This window comes from Salmo trutta, chromosome 38, assembly GCF_901001165.1.
Source record: "Salmo trutta chromosome 38, fSalTru1.1, whole genome shotgun sequence".
Lineage (NCBI taxonomy): Eukaryota > Metazoa > Chordata > Actinopteri > Salmoniformes > Salmonidae > Salmo > Salmo trutta.
In genome coordinates, this window is record NC_042994.1 from 5,996,246 (window position 1) to 6,017,834 (window position 21,589).

Here is a 21,589-nt window from a genome sequence, read left to right on the forward strand (position 1 = left end):
TTAGAATTACCCCACAGCTTTTATTATAAAATAGATTTTATGTACATGAAACAACTTATGAAATTCAATAAGATTCAGTGAAAGGGACCTAATGCAAACTTGTGAAACGAAACACATGTTAGAGGAAATGTGGAAATCACGGCTAGGTTTTCAGCCAAAAATGTAAACAGAGAGAACATGTTTCCCATAGATAGATAGAGAGTTGTGATGTATGATTAGATGTGTGGTTGTTGCTTAGATGTCCAAAAGGTGGAGGAAGAGAAGGATAGAGAGGCTAAGGGTTCAGGGAAAGAGAAGAGAAGGATAGAGAGGGTAAGGGTTCAGGGAAAGAGAAGAGAAGGATAGAGAGGGTAAGGGTTCAGGGAGAGAGAGAAGAGAAGGATGGAGAGGGAAAGAAAAGGAGACAGAGAGAACGAGAGATCAGGGAGCGTGAAGAGAAGTACTGTATAAAGATGAGAAGGGTCAGGGAGAGAGACATAAGAAGATGGACAGAAAAAGGAACAGAGAGAGAACGAGTGAGAATAGAGGGAACGAGGGAGAGATGAAGGAGGTCAGGAGGATGGTGTGTTGCTAAACGTAGAGAGAGTTCTCCATGGAGGGGACCTGCTGAAGGCTGTCTCTGCTGTCTCTGCTGCTCTGTCGTCGTTACCCCATTCCTGCACACACACACACACACACACACACACAAATGCGGTTTCATTACGTAAAATCTAAACACTTCCTTTTGAAGACTCTTTTAGGATCCAAAGACAGTCTGTTTCCCCTGATGGATTATAGCTTCACATGAAGTCACGACGACAGCATTGTGGTGACTCTGTCCACAGTAACCCATATACTAGCACCTTGTCTGGGGAGAGGGTTTAGCTTAATAAGTCCACCTCATCAAGCTAATTAATGAGATGATTACAGCTAACGAGAGGAGGAGGGCCCATGCAGGCTGGCCCAGGTCACAGAGGAGCAGTAATGAGAAGTTCTCAAAGCGTGCTTGTGTTCAGTAGGGAGGCAGACAGAGACCACAGAGCCCCAGGACAGCAACACAATTAGACCCAACCAAAACATGAGAAAGCAAAAAGATCATTACTTGATACATTGGAAAGAATCAACAACAAAAACAGAGCAAACTAGAATACTATTTGGCCCTAATCAGAGAGTACACAGTGGCAGAATAGCTGACCACTGTGACTGACCCAAACTTAAGGAAAGCTTTGCCTACGTACAAACGCAGTGAGCATAGCCTTGCTATTGAGAAAGGCCGTCATAGGCAGACCTGGCTCTAAAGAGAAGACAGGCTACGTGCACACTGCTGTTGTGACAAGAAAAGGGTGAAGAACAAACACCATTCTGAAAACAAACATATTGATGTTTCATTATTTTCCCTTATGTACTTGAACTATTTGCACAATGTTACAACACTGTATATAGACATAATATGACATTTGAAATGTCTTTATTATTTTGGAACTTCTGTGAGTGTAATGTTTACTGTTAATTTTACTGTAAATGATCTACCCCACTTGCTTTGGAAATGTTAACATATGTTTCCCATGCCGATAAAACCCATAAATGAGAGCGAGAGAGACCTCCGCAATCTTCCCCAACTCAAGGATCGTGGTGTCAACCCTTCTACAGAGGAATGACTTCCACAATCCAAAGAATAAATGCCAATGTACGCCTGGCCCACCATCCCACCCTCGATCTGGACTGTCTCTAGGACCATGTTCACCTGTACTGGGAGACAGTCCCCATCCTTGCCAAGACTCTCAAGGACGTCACTTTAAACCGCAGCCCGGCCTCTCCACCCAGGAACAGCAAAGCAATCTCCACCCCCCAAGATCACTAAGGCAACACCCCAGACCAGCACCCAGGCTCCCCCAGCCACGGCCACAGCACTACCAACCTCAACGCCCACCACAGCCAGTGTAGCACAGACCAGCCCAGCTCAGCCCAGCCCAGCTCAGCTCAGCTCAGCCCAGCCCAGCTTCAACCCCCCCCCCCCCCCGGCAGTCCCACACCTGAAGGAGCCAGAGCCCAGCAGGCAGAGCTACGCACAAACTGTGTGAGGAGCAACTGGCCCAGCCCACCAACGACATGAGTGACATTAAACACATGCTGAGTCTACTATACTCACATGTGATAGGTCGAGGGTCATGGTAAGATGAGCACAATAACTCCACCCTCCTCACACTACATCCACCCAAGTGGCATGACACAAATGCTATCTTAAATGATAAACAAATCATATTTGAATAATAAGAGTTTATGTTAATTGAAAAATCATATTTGAATGGTTCTTGGATTGTGAGTGTTTATCTAATTTTGAGGTAAAGAAAAAACTGTTATTTAATATTTTTATGTTGCATGTTGGAATTTACAAGGATTTAAGTCTAAGTCTGCTTTTGGGCTAAAGAGCAGAAGCCCAGACTTCCTGAAGTAAATTGATGATGTTGATATTGTGGTTGTCCACTAGGTTATAGGGAGATAATTGTACCATCCACCAAATTAAAAGAAATCACACAGGTGGAATGGTAATATGGTATACATCTGAACTAAATCATTCAATCGAATTGATCAAAACAGGATAATTCTTTATCTGGTTAAAAATCAACAAGGAGGCTATCTTAACAGATAAAAACATCTTCCTCTGTGCCTCATACATTCCCCTCCCTCAGTCACCCTACTTCAATGAAGAGAGTTTCTCCATTCTAGAGGGGGAGATTAGTCACTTTCAGGCCCAAGACAACGTGCTGGTCTGTGGAGACCTGACTGCTAGAACAGCAGAAGAACTACACACTATTACATTTGGCAGTTTCGAACATAAACTTTATATTTGACAAATGAGCCTCCTTGGCTAATCTAAAGAAACATAAGAGCAAGCCAAAAATAATAGATAATAAAAAAATGGTTTGATAATGATTGCAAAAATCGAAGAAAGTCATTGAGAAATATATCTAATGCAAAACACAGAGAATCAGACAACAAAAATATACGCCTTCAATATGGGGAAACACTGAAGCAATACAAACACACCCTAAGAACAAAAAAAGGAACAGCACATTAGAAATCAGCTGGATGGAATTGTGGAATCCATAGAATCAAACCACTTCCGGGAGAATTTGAATAAATTAAACAAACCTCATCAGGAGGAATTGGCTATCCAAAATGGGGATATGTGGAGAAATCACCTTTGCAAACCTCTACAGCAATATAACAAAGAGCCCAGAACAAAAAGATATACAAGAAAAATATCAAATACTTGAATCAGCAGTCAAAGACTATCAGAATCCTGTGTATACCCGAAACTACAGAAGAAGAATTATTGGAAAAACGATATAGTCTCAAACCCAAAAAGGCCTGTGGTGCTGATGGTATTTTAAATGAAATGATCAAATTTATAGATCACAAATTCAAATTGGCTATACTCAAACTCTTCAATATTATCCTCACTGCAGGTATTTTCCCCTATTTTTGGAACCAAGGATTGATCAGACCAATCTATAAAAATGGAGACAAATTTGACCCAAATAATTAAAGAGGAATTTGCGTTAACAGCAACTTGGGGACAATTCTCTGCAGTATCATAAATAGCAGACTATGTCATTTCCTTGATGAACACAACGTCCTGAGCAGAAGCCAGATAAAAAAAAAAAACTTTTGTACAACAGACCACATTTACACCCTCCACACTCTAATTGACCAACAAGTAAACCAAAACAAAGGCACAATCTACTCGTGTTTTGTCGACTTCAAGAAAACATTTGATTCAATTTGACACACAAGTATTTTTTTATTATAAACTAATAGAAAGTGGTATTGGAGGGAAAACATAATGATGTTATTAAATCAATGTTCACTAAAAACAAATATGCGGTTTGCGACAAGCAAACAGACTTCTTCTCTCAGGGACATGGAGTGAAACAAGGCTGCTCAATAAGTCCAACACTATTTAACATCTACATTAATGAATTGGCAAAAACATTAGAAGAATCTGCAGCAACTGGTTTCACCGTACACACACACCGAAATCAAGTGTCTGCTGTACGCAGATGACCTGGTGCTGCTGTCTCTTACAGCAGCACCTGGATCATCTGCACAGGTTCTGTCAGACCTGTGATCTGACCGTTAACCTAAAAAACCTCAATATAATGATTCTATTTGGACACAGTTCTATTAGAACACACCAAAAACGACATGTATCTAGGACTAACTATCAACAACACAGGTAGCTTTCACATGGCTGTAAACGAGCTGAGACAAAGCTAGAACAGCATTCTATGCCATTAAAAGGAACATTAAAATCTAAATTCCAATTAGAATCTGGCTCAAAATTTTCCAATCAGTTATAGAACCAATTGCTCTATATGGCAGCGAAGAATGGGATCTGCTCTCTAATAATACATTTACTAAATGGGACAAACATCTAATCGAAATACTGCATGCAGAGTTTTGCAAGACTGTATTGCAAGTGCAAAGAAAAACTCAGAATTGGGCCAATACCCCCTCCTTATTCGAATAGAAAAAAGAGCCATCAAATTTTACAACCATCTAAAAACAAGTGACCCCAAAACATTCCATCACAAAGCCCTACAATGTCAAGACATGAAACAAGGGAAGAGTCCCCTCAGCCAGCTGGTTCTGAGGCTCAGTTCACTAACCCAAACCAACCCCATAGAGCCTCAGGACAGCACTCAGAAAATCTGGCCAAACCAAATCATCACAAAGCAAAAAAAAAAATATATCACCTATTGGAAAGACACCACAAGAAAAGCAAAGTAAACTTCAATGCTATTTGGCTCTAAACGGACAGTACATGGTGTCAGACTATCTGACCACTGTGACTGATTAAAAAACTGAGGGAAACACTGACTAGGTACAGACTCAGGGAGCACACAACCTGAGGTTCAGCCAGTGAAAAGTGTAAGGTCCATAATATTTCCCATTTTGTTTTGCCTTTCATACCATGCCATGTGGCTCCTCAGTCAGGTTGAGACTGGTCTACTAACATTTCTTTAATGTATTATTATTCTCATGAACATTGTTTTTGTAGTTGCTGTTAATGGTAGTCCCATTTCCACTACTACTATTGTTATTGCTGTTGGTCCCTCAATTTTTTATATATGTATATTTTGACAATGTAAGTAATTTAACTTTCCATGTCAATAAAGCCTATGAGAGAGAGAGAGAGAGAGAGAGAGAGAGAGAGAGAGAGAGAGAGAGAGAGAGAGATGTATTATTATCAGATGTGTGGTTGTTGCTTAGGTGTCCAAAAGGTGCAGGAAGTCAATGAGAGTAGGTTTACCTTTTAGATAAATAACAAAGTCAATTCAGTTGAATTGGAGAGAAAGACCTTACCTGAGAGGTAATGCTGAAATGTTTGAGGGTAAGGTCTGGAAAACAATAACACACAAACAAATAGAATGATGTAAGAAAGGATGTCAGTGATGATGACTACATGAAAGCATTATGAGACATAAAATCACTGAATCACTCTATTTGCTTAAAAACACTCACCAAGAACATGGTCCCTGGAATTAAGCTCGGCCCATAGAAGAGCCCCCTCCCTAGACACAAGAGAAGAATATTACTATAAATACTATTCTAAAGGGATAAATACTATTAGAAAACTATTCTAAAGGGAGAAGTGCTATTAGAAAACTATTCGAAAGGGAGAAATACTATTAGAAAACTATTCTAAAGGGAGAAATACTATTAGAAAACTATTCTAAAGGGAGAAATACTATTAGAAAACTATTCTAAAGGGAGAAATACTATTAGAAAACTATTCTAAAGGGAGAAATACTATTAGAAATACTATTTTAAAAGGAGAAATACTAATATAAATACTATTTTAAAGGGAGAAATACAATTAGAAATACTATTCTAAAACATCTCATGCTCTATGATATTACTGTACTTCCCTGAAAGTTAGTCTCATAGATTGAGGATCCAACACCCACCTTTTACGCTTTTCTTCCGCTATTACCTTAACTGCACAATGAGAAGAGAAATGAGAGAAGAGAATTAGAAAGTGAAAAAGGTGGAATGAACAGTCAGTGATGTCATATTTTGAATGGTAAAGGACATTTCTTTAAAGGTTTACTAGCCTGGTCCCAGATCAGTTTGTGCTGTCCTGCCAACTCCTATTAAGGTAAACCGCTCCTGGTTGACAAGAGAGCACAAACTGTTCTGGGAACAGAGTATAGGTTAACAGGTGTAACATTACCTTTCCTCTGCACTACCACACCCACGCCCACCAGTACAATGAAGAACAGAACCACAACAGAAAGACAACTCAACACCAGAGGCCAGTCCACACCAGTCAGCCCTACCAGAAAGACAATATCACCTGTCAATCAACAAGCCCTCACATACATACTTATCTTAGTTTGAGCCAGTTTGCTACAGCAGGAAAATAATCCTGCAGCAAAAGGAAATGTTGTTGTAATTTCCAGGTTATAATTATTGGACATTTTTGTAGAAGTTGAAAAACATTTCGTAATGACAAATCTGTGGAAATTACAAACTTCAGAAGTCTTTACCTCAAATGGATTACAAGTTTGAAATGTCCTGCAACAGGGTGATCAAATTAAGGTCCTACCTCTGTAGAGTAGGCTACATATAAAATGCCCAGCACCAGGCCCACACTGTGTCTAATATCAATACCAAACATCAGGCCCACACTGTGTCTAATATCAATACCAAACATCAGGCCCACACTGTGTCTAATATCAATACCAAACATCAGGCCCACACTGTGTCTAATATCAATACCAAACATCAGGCCCACACTGTGTCTAATATCAATACCAAACATCAGGCCCACACTGTGTCTAATATCAATACCAAACATCAGGCCCACACTGTGTCTAACATCAATACCAAACATCAGGCCCACACTGTGTCTAACATCAATACCAAACATCAGGCCCACACTGTGTCTAATATCAATACCAAACATCAGGCCCACACTGTGTCTAATATCAATACCAAACATCAGGCCCACACTGTGTCTAATATCAATACCAAACATCAGGCCCACACTGTGTCTAATATCAATACCAAACATCAGGCCCACACTGTGTCTAATATCAATACCAAACATCAGGCCCACACTGTGTCTAATATCAATACCAAACATCAGGCCCACACTGTGTCTAATATCAATACCAAACATCAGGCCCACACTGTGTCTAATATCAATACCAAACATCAGGCCCACACTGTGTCTAATATCAATACCAAACATCCGGCCCACACTGTGTCTAATATCAATACCAAACATCAGGCCCACACTGTGTCTAATATCAATACCAAACATCAGGCCCACACTGTGTCTAATATCAATACCAAACATCAGGCCCACACTGTGTCTAATATCAATACCAAACATCAGGCCAACACTGTGTCTAATATCAATACCAAACATCAGGCCCACACTGTGTCTAATATCAATACCAAACATCAGGCCCACACTGTGTCTAATATCAATACCAAACATCAGGCCCACACTGTGTCTAATATCAATACCAAACATCAGGCCCACACTGTGTCTAATATCAATACCAAACATCAGGCCCACACTGTGTCTAATATCAATACCAAACATCAGGCCCACACTGTGTCTAATATCAATACCAAACATCAGGCCCACACTGTGTCTAATATCAATACCAAACATCAGGCCCACACTGTGTCTAATATCAATACCAAACACCAGGCCCACACTGTGTCTAACATCAATACCAAACATCAGGCCCACACTGTGTCTAATATCAATACCAAACATCAGGCCCACACTGTGTCTAATATCAATACCAAACATCAGGCCCACACTGTGTCTAACATCAATACCAAACATCAGGCCCACTCTGTGTCAAATATCAATACCAAACATCAGGCCCACACTGTGTCTAATACCAAACATCAGGCCCACACTGTGTCAAATATCAATACCAAACATCAGGCCCACACTGTGTCTAATATCAATACCAAACATCAGGCCCACACTGTGTCTAATATCAATACCAAACATCAGGCCCACACTGTGTCTAATATCAATACCAAACATCAGGCCCACACTGTGTCTAATATCAATACCAAACATCAGGCCCACACTGTGTCTAACATCAATACCAAACATCAGGCCCACACTGTGTCTAATATCAATACCAAACATCAGGCCCACACTGTGTCTAATATCAATACCAAACATCAGGCCCACACTGTGTCTAACATCAATACCAAACATCAGGCCCACTCTGTGTCAAATATCAATACCAAACATCAGGCCCACACTGTGTCTAATACCAAACATCAGGCCCACACTGTGTCAAATATCAATACCAAACATCAGGCCCACACTGTGTCTAACATCAATACCAAACATCAGGCCCACACTGTGTCTAACATCAGTACCAAACATCAGGCCCACTCTGTGTCTAACATCAATACCAAACATCAGGCCCACACTGTGTCTAACATCAATACCAAACATCAGGCCCACACTGTGTCTAACATCAATACCAAACATCAGGCCCACACTGTGTCAAATATCAATACCAAACATCCGGCCCACTCTGTGTCTAACATCAATACCAAACATCAGGCCCACACTGTGTCTAATACCAAACATCAGGCCCACACTGTGTCTAACATCAATACCAAACATCAGGCCCACAATGTGTCTAATATCAATAACAAACATCAGGCCCACACTGTGTCTAATACCAAACATCAGGCCCACACTGTGTCTAATACCAAACATCAGTCCCACACTGTGTCTAATACCAAACATCAGGCCCACACTGTGTCTAATATCAATACCAAACATCAGGCCCACACTGTGTCTAACATCAATACCAAACATCAGGCCCACAATGTGTCTAACATCAATACCAAACATCAGGCCCACACTGTGTCTAACATCAATACCAAACATCAGGCCCACACTGTGTCTAACATCAATACCAAACATCAGGCCCACACTGTGTCTAACATCAATACCAAACATCAGGCCCACACTGTGTCTAACATCAATACCAAACATCAGGCCCACACTGTCTAACATCAATACCAAACATCAGGCCCACTCTGTGTCTAACATCAATACCAAACATCAGGCCCACACTGTGTCAAATATCAATACCAAACATCAGGCCCACACTGTGTCTAATACCAAACATCAGGCCCCCACTGTGTCTAACATCAGTAGCCAGTCAGAGGTGATTTGTTGACTGTAGTGGTTCAGTGACATTATTATAGATGAAAAATAATTCAAGGCTGCCTCTTGAGTGGTATGAGTAGATGCACACAGGCTCAGACAGACACAGACATCAGAGAAATGCAGACCTATGGCTCTAGGCACAGCCAGCAGTGGACTTCTCTCTGAGTGGCTCCACTCTGCTCCCAGCAGGGAACTGTATTGGCACTGGTACTGGTCTGACAACGGGCTGTCCTGGGCAGGCAGGGATGAGAGAGCAAAAAGGGCACGATATCGGGTAGCGGGGGCACTACGGGTGGCATCAGGGAAGGTACTTCCCAGGCGGTATAGAGAGAAGTGGGCACCAGGGAAGGCAGGTGAGCCAGTACACACCAAGGCCCACTCCCCAGCCTGGCTCTGGAGAGAGAGAGTGGGCACCGGCAACAGCTCTGGGATGGCAAGCCCACCAGAGAAAAGATGGAGAGAGAGTATGGGTATCAGATTTTTCTCACACACAATTCTAACCTTAACCATTGGGAATACAATACATAACTGACATTATATCAGTGTCTAGCTGAAATTTCACCCCTCAACCAGATCTCTCACCTGTGACCGTGACAAGAACTGGATGACTGGCGGTTGAATTAGCCGGTCCCCGACGAGGCACTATAACCTGGTAGAGGCAGGTGTAGGACCCCCCCTCGCCTCCCCTCACGGGCCCCAGGTGGAAGGCCCCGGTCTGGGCTGTGGATTGGGACACCAGGGAGGCCTGGGGGTGGACCATGAAGCTCCCCATGGCGTGCCCAGTCGCTTTAGCTGTCTTCAGCAGTAGGAAGGCCTCTGGTTTAGGGCTCTGCTGGGAGTGAGGAGGAGGGGGGGAGCAGTGGAAGGATAACGTCTGGCCGTGCTTCACCTGACCACCTGTGGGATCAACTGAGAGGAGGGGTGGGAGGAGAGGAGGGGAAGGAGGAGGAGGAGGAGCTCTAGGAGAGGCTACACCTAGAGAGAGAGAGAGAGAGAGAGGGAGAGGGGGAGAGAGAGAGATTTATGCTGCATTCGTTTATGTGCCGGGGGCTAGGGTCAGTCTGTTATATCTGGAGTATTTCTCCTGTCTTATCCGGTGTCCTGTGTGAATTTAAGTATGCTCTCTCTAACTCTCTTTTTTTCTCTCTCTCTCGCTCTCTCTCTTTCTCGGAGGACCTGAGCCCTAGGACCATGCCTCAGGACTACCTGGCCTGATGACTCCTTGCTGTCCCCAGTCCACCTGGTCGTGCTGCTGCTCTAGTTTCAACTGTTCTGCCTGCGGCTATGGAACCCTGACCTGTTCACTGGACATGTTACCTTGTCCCAGACTTGCTGTTTTCAACTCTCTAGAGACAGCAGGAGCGGCAGAGATACTCTGAATGTGATCGGCTACGAAAAGCCAACTGACATTTACTCCTGAGGTGCTGACTTGTTGCACCCTTTACAACCACTGTGATTATTATTATTTGACCCTGCTGGTCATCTATGAACATTTGAACATCTTGGCCATATTCTGTTATAATCTCCACCCGGCACAGCCAGAAGAGGACTGGCCACCCCTCACAGCCTGGTTCCTCTCTAGGTTTCTTCCTAGGTTCTGGCCTTTCTAGGTAGTTTTCCTAGCCACCGTGCTTCTACACCTGCATTGCATGCTATTTGGGTTTTAGGCTGGGTTTCTGTACAGCACTTTGTGACATCAGCTGATGTAAGAAGGTCTTTATAAATACCTTTGATTTGATTTGAAATTTGATTTGCTATAAAGGGGTTGTAATGGTGAAGTCTTCCTACTATAAGAAAAGTAAAGAAGGGAGCTTCCTTTCAACTCCAAGGAGATGAATTCAAGAGCTTGTTACTTTTGTAATAAACTTTATCAAACCAAATGCATAGTAGTCTATAGGCATTATGTACTGAAACTATACATTTAGACATTGGATATTTAGCAGAAGCTGTATATCCAGTCTCTGAGGTAATGTGAGAACTGCCATTTAAGTTTACCCTGTGTTGTCATTCACACTTCCTGCCTGAACTGTCAAGCTTGATGTTTGTGGTTTCTATATAACCTGCAGGGTGTAACAGTACGATACACACATTCAAGCACACACACATGTAACCACTGAGAACACCTATGGCAGTTTTGCTAGTGGTGGTGGAGAAGCAGATAGGAGTGTTTATTGACTTCCACCACAAGTGGCTTTAAACCTAGCATAAACCTCTGAACCGTTTCTCACTTTGAAATAGCATTTCCATTTACTGTTACGATAAATGGCAGAAAAAGATTTCTGTGACTGATTATCATCATTATTTGTAGTGATCATGGTGCTTGCCGTAGTTTCTGTCCCAGATCCACGGCTCCACCGTACTCAACTACCTGATCAAAAATCATCAATCATAAATATAAAACTCACTATATAACTATAAAACTCACCTTGTTGTTTCAGAGTCAGATAGTGGCTGTATGGGCTATACTTCCCCTGGCTGTTCTGATACAGGCAGCAGTATAGAAGCTCCCGAGCGGAATCCTCCCTCACTCTCACTGTGAACTGGGCCTCCTGTCTCTCACTGGGGAAAGTCATGGTGTCCACCAGCTTTTTAACCCGGTGGAGTCTGAACAGGGTCCCTCCAGGGCCCTCGGGGGCCCGACAAACCAGGACCACAGTCCCCAGGACGGTGTTGCCTACAGAGGAGGCCTGGGTAAGGGAGGGTGTTGGGGGGGAGACCGGGAGGAGGTCTGAGGATGCTGTATCTGGGGAGGAGCAGTCAAGTGTGAGACCCACTAATAGTAAACACTGCATTCCACTAAACAGATATAGGACACAGGAGGCTGCTGAGGGGAGAACGGCTCATAATAATGTCCGGAACGGAGTAAATGGAATGGCATCAAACACCTGGAAACCATGTATTTGATATATTTGATACCATTTGACTAATTCCGCTGCGGTCATTACCACGAGCCCGTCCTCCCCAATTAAGGTGCCACCAACCTCCTGTGATCTAGGATCACATTACCCCATCCAAATAGACTACTTAAATTGTCAGGAAATAAAGATGACAGAACTGATGCCAAACATCATTGAAATGGCTCAACTACTTTACCCTGAAATCTACAACATAGGTGTCAGTAAATTCATATTCAAAGTACTTACCCCAAAGTTGTAGATAACAGATAAGCAGAACAAATATCCAAAGTGAGAGATGGTATTGACAGACAAGCATCTTTGAAGGAGCAAACAGTCTCTCTTCTGTGTGGATGTGGAAACATCTGCTCTAGGTGGAGGCAAACAGGATCTGCTGTGTGTGTGTGTGTGTGTGTGTGTGTGTGTGTGTGTGTGTGTGTGTGTGTGTGTGTGTGTGTGTGTGTGTGTGTGTGTGTGTGTGTGTGTGTGTGTGTGTGTGTGTGTGTGTGTGTGTGGGGGGGGGGGGGGGGGGGTGTGCGTGTGTGTGTGTGTGTGTGTGTGTGTGTGTGTGTGTGTGTGTGTGTGTGTGTGTGTGTGTGTGTGTGTGTGTGTGCGCGCGTACGTGTGTGTGTGTGTGTCTTAAAATAGGACTGAGGGGAAGTACAACATACAAGCACACTTCCTTTTAAGGGGTTTGTTAATGCGATGTGAGATCATATAATAATAAACCAAGACCACAGAATATCCCTGGTGTGTGGATCCATGCATATTGTACACAGAGCATGAGACATACACTGAGTGTACAAAACATTAAGAACACCTGCTTTTTCTGTGTATGTGACCAACTGGCCAGGTGAATCCAGGTGAAAGCTATGATCCCGTATTGATGTCAATTGTTAAACCCACTTCAATCAGTGTAGATGAAGGAGAGGAGACAGGTTAAAGAAGGATTTTTAAGCCTTGAGACAATTGAGACTTTGATTGTGTATGTGTGCCATTCAGATGGTGAATGGGCAAGGCAAAAGATTTATGTGCCTTTGAACAGGCTATGGTAGTAAATGCCAGACACACCAGTTTGTGTCAAGAACTGCAACGCTGCTGGGTTTTTCACACTCAACAGTTTTCCGTGTGTATCAAGAATGGTCCACCACCCAAAGGACATCCAGCCAACTTCACACAACTGTGGGAAGCATTGGAGTCAACATGGGCCAGCATCCCTTTGGAACGCTTTCGGCACCTCGTCCATGCTCCGACGAATTGAGGCTGTTCTCTTTATGTAGTCTTCACAAGTTCATTAATCATATGGGTAAATAGGCTACATGCACAGAGCAGACACAATAAAGTAGTGTAATCAATCTGGAGACGCCTTGCAGTACAACACTGACACCTAGTGGATGAGAAGTTTCACTGCCGTCCTGCCATAGATCATATAGAACTTTTATGGACAAGAACAGGGACCATTCTGAAGCATAATAAAACCAAAATTGAACGCTATTTAAAGTCGAATCAATTGTGCTTTTAACATCATATTTCAATGGAATTTATTTATTTAGTGATATTTAATGTATTGCTTTGACATTTATTAAACAGAGGTATATATATCTATTAGCTCTGGTCCATGGCAAGAGTGTGGGTTCCTCTACTAACCTCTACTAGTGAAGGACTGCGCCCTGGACCAGAGATAGATATTGACTTCAAAGTGGTGATAGTGCGTTTGCTGTGTAAACACGCACAATAATAGAGATGTCCACAGTGGAGATGTCATAATACCCATACAACCTAGCGGTCAAACAGGGAAATGGTTCCAATCGGTTTTCCACCCTTCATTTATCTCGATAAGGGATTTTAGAAACACTTAAAATAAGTGGAGCACTCCAAATATGCAGAACAAATCGAGGACTCCAAATATGAGGAACACGTATTGATGCACTACTCGCTAATGTCCAGTCCCTAGTTAACAAAGTCGACAAAATCAGGGCAAGAGTTGCTTTCCAAAGAGATATCCGGGATTGTAACATACTCTGTTTCACGGAAACATGGCTAGCTTGGGACACGCTGTTGGAGTCAGTACAGCCAACGGGATTTTCAGTGCATCGCACCGACAGGAATAAACATCTCTCTGGTAAGAAGAAGGGATGGGTGCATGTTTCATGATTAACTTTTTAGGGTATAGGGGGCAGTATTTTCAATTTCGGATGAAAAGTGTGCCCAGAGTAAACTGCCTAATACTCGGGCCCAGAGTCCAATATTTGCATATTATTAGTAGATTTGGATAGAAAACACTCTGTAGTTTCTAAAACTGTTTGAATGATGTCTGTGAGTATAACAGAACTCATATGACAGGCAAAAACCAGAGAAAAATCCAACCAGGAAGTGGGAAATCTGATGCTTGTAGTCTTTTCAAGTCATTGCCTATCTAACACACAGTGACTTAGGGTTCATTTTGCACTTCCTAAGGCTTCCACTAGATGTCAACACTCTTTAGAACCTTGTTTCAGGCTTTTGCAGTGAACAGAGAGCGAACAAGAAGGCCGGGAAGTTGGTGACTCAGAAAATGACATGTTCATTGGCGCGCGTTCACGTGATGAGGTAGCTGTGTTCCATAATGTTTTTCAAGACATTGGAATCGTCCGGTTGGAATATTATTGAAGTTTTATGTTAAAAGGCCCTAAAGATTGATGCTATACAACGTTTGACATGTTTCTACGAACGTAAATAGAACTTTCTTAGACTTTTCGTCGTGAAATCTTTGGCGCGCTTCCTACATTTGGAGTAGCTTACTGAACGCACAAACAACAAGGAGGTATTTGGACATAAATTATGGACTTTATCGAACAAAACAACATTTATTGTGGACCTGGGATCCCTGGAAGTGCCTTCTGATGAAGATCATCAAAGGTAAGTGAATATTTATAATGCTATTTATGATTTTAGATGACTCCAAAATGGCGGGTATCTGTATTGCCTGATGTATTTTTCTGAGCACCGTACTCAGATTATTGCAAAGTGTGCTTTCCCAGTGAAGCTTTTTTGAAATCTGTCACAGCGGTTGCATTAAAGAGATGTTTATCTATAATTCTTTGAATAACAGTTTAATATTTTATCAACTTTTATGATGAGTATTTTTGTAAATTGTTGTGCTGATTCACCGGCAGTTTTGGAGGCAAAATATTTTCTGAACATCACGCGCCAATGTAAAATAGGGTTTTTGGATATAAATATGAACTTTATCGAACAAAACATACATGTATTGTGTAACATTGAGTCCTAGGAGTGTCATCTGATGAAGATCGTCAAATATTAGTGCTTAATTTTAGCTGTATTTATGGTTTTTGTGACCCCTCTCCTGCTTGGAAAATGGCTGTGTGGTTTTTCTTGTGTTGGCACTGTCCTAACATAATCTAACTTTATGCTTTCGCCGTAAAGCCTTTTTGAAATCGGACAATGTGGTTGGATTAAGGTGAGGTGTATCTTTAAAATGGTGTAAAATAGTTGTATGTTAGAGAAATTTGAATTATGACATTTTGTTGTTTTGAATTTGCCGCCCTGATATTTCACTGGCTGTTGAATAGTGTGAACCGTGGGTGGAACGGTAGCGTCCCACGTAGCCCTGAGAAGTTAACGACTCATGGTGTAATTGTAACAACATACAGGAACTCAAGTCCTTTTGTTCACCTGACCTAGAATTCCTCACAATCAAATGCCGACCGTATTATCTCCCAAGAGAACTCCCCTCGGTTATTGTCACAGCCGTGTATATCCCATCGCAAGTAGATACCAAGACGCCCATGAACCTGTTGGGGATAGGGGGCAGTATTTGCACGGCCGGATAAAAACGTACCCGATTTAATCTGGTTACTACTCCTGCCCAGTAACTAGAATATGCATATAATTGTTTGATTTGGATAGAAAACACCCTAAAGTTTCTAAAACTGTTTGAATGGTGTCTGTGAGTATAACAGAACTCATATGGCAGGCCAAAACCTGAGAAGATTCCAAACAGGAAGCGCCCTCTCTGACCATTTCTTGGCCTTCTTTGTCATCTCTATCCAAAACAAAGGATCTCTGCTGTAACGTGACATTTTCGAAGGCTCCCATAGGCTCTCAGAAGGCGCCAGAACGTTGAATGATGACTCTCCAGTCTCTGGCTGAAAAACAGTAGCGCATTTGGTAAGTGGTCGATCTGAGAACAATGAGACGGGTGCGCGCATGCACGTGAAGAGTCCATTTTACTTTCTCAGACTTTGAACGAAAACAACGACTCCCGGTCGGAATATTATCACTATTTTACGAGAAAAATCGCATAAAAATTGATTTTAAACAGCGCTTGACATACTTCGAAGTACGGTAATGGAATATTTTGAATTTTTTTGTCACGAAACGCGCCGGGCGCGTCACCCTTCGTTACCCTTCGGATAGTGTCTTGAACGCACAAACAAAATGCCGCTATTTGGATATAACTATGGATTATTTGGAACCAAACCAACATTTGTTGTTTAAGTAGAAGTCCTGGGAGTGCATTCTGACGAAGAACAGCAAAGGTAATCCAATTTTTCTTATAGTAAATCTGAGTTTGGTGAGTACCAAACTTGGTGGGTGTCAAAATAGCTAGCCTGTGATGGCCGGGCTATCTACTCAGAATATTGCAAAATGTGCTTTCACCGAAAAGCTATTTTAAAATCGGACACCGCGATTGCATAAAGGAGTTCTGTATCTATAATTCTTAAAATAATTGTTATGTTTTTTGTGAACGTTTATTGTGAGTAATTTAGTAAATTCACCGGAAGTGTTCGGTGGGAATGCTAGTCACATGCATGGACCTTCCCTGTAGCTCAGTTGGTAGAGCATGGTGTTTGCAATACCAGGGTTGTGGGTTCGATTCCCACGGGGGGCCAGGACAGAAAAAAAAAAAACAATTATGAAAAAATGTATGAAATTGTTTGAAATGTATGCATTCACTACTGTAAGTCGCTCTGGATAAGAGCGTCTGCTAAATGACGTAAATGTAAACATGCTAGTCACATGCTAATGTAAAAAGCTGGTTTTTGATATAAATATGAACTTGATTGAACAAAACATGCATGTATTGTATAACATAATGTCCTAGGAGTGTCATCTGATGAAGATCATCAAAGGTTAGTGCTGCATTTAGCTGTGGTTTTGGTTTTTGTGACATTATATGCTAGCTTGAAAAATGGGTGTCTGATTATTTCTGGCTGGGTACTCTGCTGACATAATCTAATGTTTTGCTTTCATTGTAAAGCCTTTTTGAAATCGGAGTGTGGTTAGATTAACGAGAGTCTTGTCCTTAAAATGGTGTAAAATAGTCATATGTTTGAGAAATTGAAGTAATAGCATTTCTAAGGTATTTGAATATTGCGCCATGGGATTCCACTGGCTGTTGACTAGGGTGGGACGCAAACGTCCCACCTAGCCCAGAGAGGTTATATTAAGGAACTTCACTGGACTTTATGCAAACTGGAAACCATATATCTTGAGGCTGCATTTATTGTATCTGGGGATTTTAACAAAGCTGATTTGAGAACAAGGCTACCTAAATTCTATCAGCATATCGATTGCAGTGCACGAGCGAGGAACATGCTCGACCATTGCTACTCTAATTTCTGCGATGCATACAAGGCCCTCAACCGCCCTCCTTTTGGCAAATCTGACCATGACTCCATCTTGTTGCTCCCCTCCTATAGGCAGAAACTAAAACAGGAAGCGCCGTGCTTAGGTCTATCCAATGCTGGTCTGACCAATCAGATTCCACGCTTCAAGATTACTTTGATCACGTGGACTGGGACATGGTCTGGGTAGCCTCAGAGAACAACATTGATGTATACGCTGACTCGGTGAGCGAGTTTATAAGGAACTGTATAGGAGATGTTGTACCCACTGTGACTATTAAAACCTTCCCTAACCAGAAACCATGGATTGATGGCAGCATTCGAGCACAACTGAAAGCACGTACCACCACATTTAACCATGGCATGGTGGCTGGGAATATGGTTGTATACGAACAGTGTAGTTATTCCCTCCATAAGGCAATCAAACAGGCAAAACGTCAGTACAGAGACAAAGTGGAGTTGCAATTCAATGTCTCAGACACGAGACGTATGTAGCAGGGTCTACTGACATTCACGGATTACAAAAAGAAAACCAGCCTCGTCGCGGACATTGACGTCTTGCTTCCAGACAAATTAAACAATTTCTTTGCGCGCTTTGAAGATAATCCAGTGCCACCGACGCGGCCCGCTACCAAAGACTGTGGCCTCTCCTTCTCCATGGCCAACGTGAGTAAACCATTTAAACATGTTAACCCTCGCAAGGCTGCCGGACCAGACGGCATCCCTAGCCGCGTCCTCAGAGCATGCGCAGACCAGCTGGCTGGTGTGTTTACGGACATATTCAATCAATCTCTATCCCAGTCTGCTGTCCCCACATGCTTCAAGATGGCCACCATAGTTCCTGTTCCCAAGAAAGCCAAGGTAACTGAACTAAATGATTATCGCCCCATAGCACTCACTTCTGTCATCATGAAGTGCTTTGAGAGACTAGTCAAGGATCATATCACCTCTACCCTACATGTCACCCTAGACCCACTTCAATTTGCTTACAGCCCCAATAGGTCCACAGACGATGCAATCGCTGTCACACTGCACACTGCTCTATCCCATCAGGACAAGAGGAATACCTTTGTAAGAATGTTGTTCATTGACTACAGCTCATCATTCAACACCATAGTACCCTCCAAACTCATCATTAAACTTTAGTCCCTGGGTCTTGACCCCGCCCTGTGCAACTGGGTCCTGGACTTCCTGACGGGCTGCCCCCAGGTGGTGAAGGTAGGAAACAACATCTCCACTCCGCTGATCCTCAACACTGGGGCCCCACAAGGGTGCGTTCTCAACCCCCTCCTGTACTCCCTGTTCACCCATGACTGCGTGGCCATGCACACCTTCAACTCAATCATCAAGTTTGCAGACGACACAACAGTGGTAGGCTTGATTAACAACAACGACGAGGCAACCTACAGGGAGGAGGTGAAGGCCCTCGGAGTGTGGTGTCAGGAAAATAACCTCTCACTCAATGTCAGCAAAACAAAAGAGATGATCGTGGACTTCAGGAAGCAGCAGAAGGAGAACCCCCCCCCCCCCCATCCACATCGACGGGACAGCAGTGGAGAAGGTGGAAAGTTTTAAGTTCCTCGGTGTACATATCACCGACAAACTGAAATGGTCCACGCACGCAGACAGTGTGGTGAAGAAGGCGCAACAGCACCTCTTCAACCTCAGGAGGCTGAAAAAAATTGGCTTGTCACCGAAAACCTTCACTAACTTTTACAGGTGCACAATCGAGAGCATCCTGTTGGGCTGTATCACCGCCAACTGCAACTGCACCACCCACAACCGCAGGGCTCTGCTGAGGGTCTCCAGAGGGTTCCTCTATGCTCTGTAGTGTTCGAGTTTGGAATGTAAACTATGGAACACAGAGAGACACTTGGACAAAAAACATTTGAATAATTAAACAATATTTGTATTTTTGAGAATGTCGGAATGGTCCGTGGGTATTTAAAGAACAATCCTGTCAAAGTTGTTTTATTTTGTGACATCAGAAAGCAGTAGGACAAGATAACGGTATCTCTGGAAGTGTACATTCCTCAGTTATTATTTTTCTACCTGAATGTTTTATAAAATGAATGAGTAAATATGAAACTATTTGTGAAAAGATGCAATGTGATGTTAGCCTTCTAAATGAGAAAATTGTTCTTCATATAAAGGTTTTAACCAAGTCAGTGGCCACGCCCACGTGACCAGACATCACATTAGGCATCCTGGAACTGCCCCTTCTTCCACAGAGTATAAAACCCACCTCCGACAAAATTTACATTAGATCAGAAAACATGAAGCGGTGGCTACATGTTGAAATGGTTGGCAACTGTGCCAAAGGACAAGAACAGAGAACGTGGAGATCATTCCCACGTTGAAATGGTGAAGAAATCTACAAACGGAAGAACAATTATTCAATCTACAGCTGTTTAAATACTTTAGTCTGGTAAACGCATCCGATCTAAGAACATTTCCGAATGGTAGTCTGAATTATCCATTCTAACAACACACGACTTTGATCTCTGTCATGGTTGTCGTAGTGATGAGACCAACACGCAGCAGGGAAATGTATACTCATCTTCTTTATTATAAGGAAAGAAGGAAAACCCAAAATAAACACGTATACAAAAAGAAACACACCGACAATAAACAGTCCTGTAAGGCTTGGCGCTATACACGGAACAATCTCCCACAAATCACAAACACACCCTAATATATGGGACTCTCAATCAAAGGCAAATAGACACACCTGCCTTCAATTGAGAGTCCCAACCCCAATTAGCCAAACATAGAAACAGACACACTAGACTAAACATAGAATACATGAACATCAAACAGTGCCCAAACACCCCGGAATACTTAAATCAAATGCCCCTTCATGACAAACACCATCCTGAACCACATAAAACAAATACCCTCTGCCACGTCCTGACCAAACTACAATAACAATTAACCCTTATACTGGCCAGGACGTGACAATCTCCATGACTATCCATCAGACGGACCGGCAATCGCAGAGAGGGACAACAAAGGCAGACACTTGTAAATATGTAAATTGCAATTTATTTTTGAATGAACGGTTGTTCATGTTCAAAGTATTAGCAATTTCTATGAGTGTAGTAATCCTCCATGAGTTTCCCGCTTTTGAGCAGTCCCCACCCCTTTCCTTTGTCTACCAAGCCGTCATATCGGTTTCGTCCGCTAGGGACTTTTTCTTTGTATCATGTTGTAACCAATGTGTGACTATTTGTGTGTGTGTTTATGTAATTCTGTGATTTATTATAAGTTAGTTAGTAAATAAATAATTAAGCCAATTTGTATGTCGCCGATTCATGATTCTATGCTAGGGTTCGTGCAGATTTCCAAGGGTTTGCGACGATCAGTAATGAGACTAATGAGGTAAAATTCATTAATAAGCGACTGTTTTGATAAGATATGAAAATATCTGAAGAGTTATATTCAGGAAATTGAAACTCTATAAACAACATGTTCCCGTGGTGCCCCAACTTCCTAGTTAATTCAAGTTACATGATTAGTTTAATCGTGTAATTAAATTACACATAGAGAATTAATTTGATATTATACAGTCTTCACATTTAATGATAGTCAACGACACGACACTGCTGATGCACAACCAAATTTCGAAATTGCACCTTATGCACCTATTATTCTAACTCTCAACAGTAAGTTGAGACCCCGACTGTATATAAATATACAGTACCAATCAAAGGTTTGGACACACCTACTCATTCAAGGGTTTTTCTTTATTTTTACTATTTTCTACATTGTAGAATTTTTGTGAAGACATCCAAACTATGAAATAACACATATGGAATCATGTAGTAACCAACAAAGTGATTCTT

At 42.3% G+C, this 21,589-nt stretch overlaps 1 protein-coding gene across 4 annotated transcripts; it reads right to left on the reverse strand.

Moving 5' to 3' along the window:
* Positions 1-12,499, reverse strand: LOC115178312 (uncharacterized). Of its 4 annotated transcripts, XM_029739441.1 has the most exons (9): positions 12,364-12,499; positions 11,646-11,963; positions 9,803-10,195; positions 9,346-9,645; positions 6,221-6,322; positions 5,955-5,985; positions 5,509-5,558; positions 5,350-5,384; positions 1-656 (listed from the first exon to the last, which is right to left on the reverse strand). In XM_029739441.1, exons 1-9 carry the CDS (start codon positions 12,431-12,433, stop codon positions 552-554), a joined length of 1,404 nt encoding a protein of 467 aa, XP_029595301.1. In that variant the 5' UTR covers positions 12,434-12,499; the 3' UTR covers positions 1-551. The 4 variants fall into 4 exon arrangements, with proteins under 4 accessions (XP_029595301.1, XP_029595304.1, XP_029595302.1 ...); XM_029739444.1 differs by lacking the exon at positions 9,346-9,645; XM_029739442.1 differs by lacking the exon at positions 6,221-6,322.
* Positions 12,500-21,589: the final 9,090 nt, after the last annotated feature.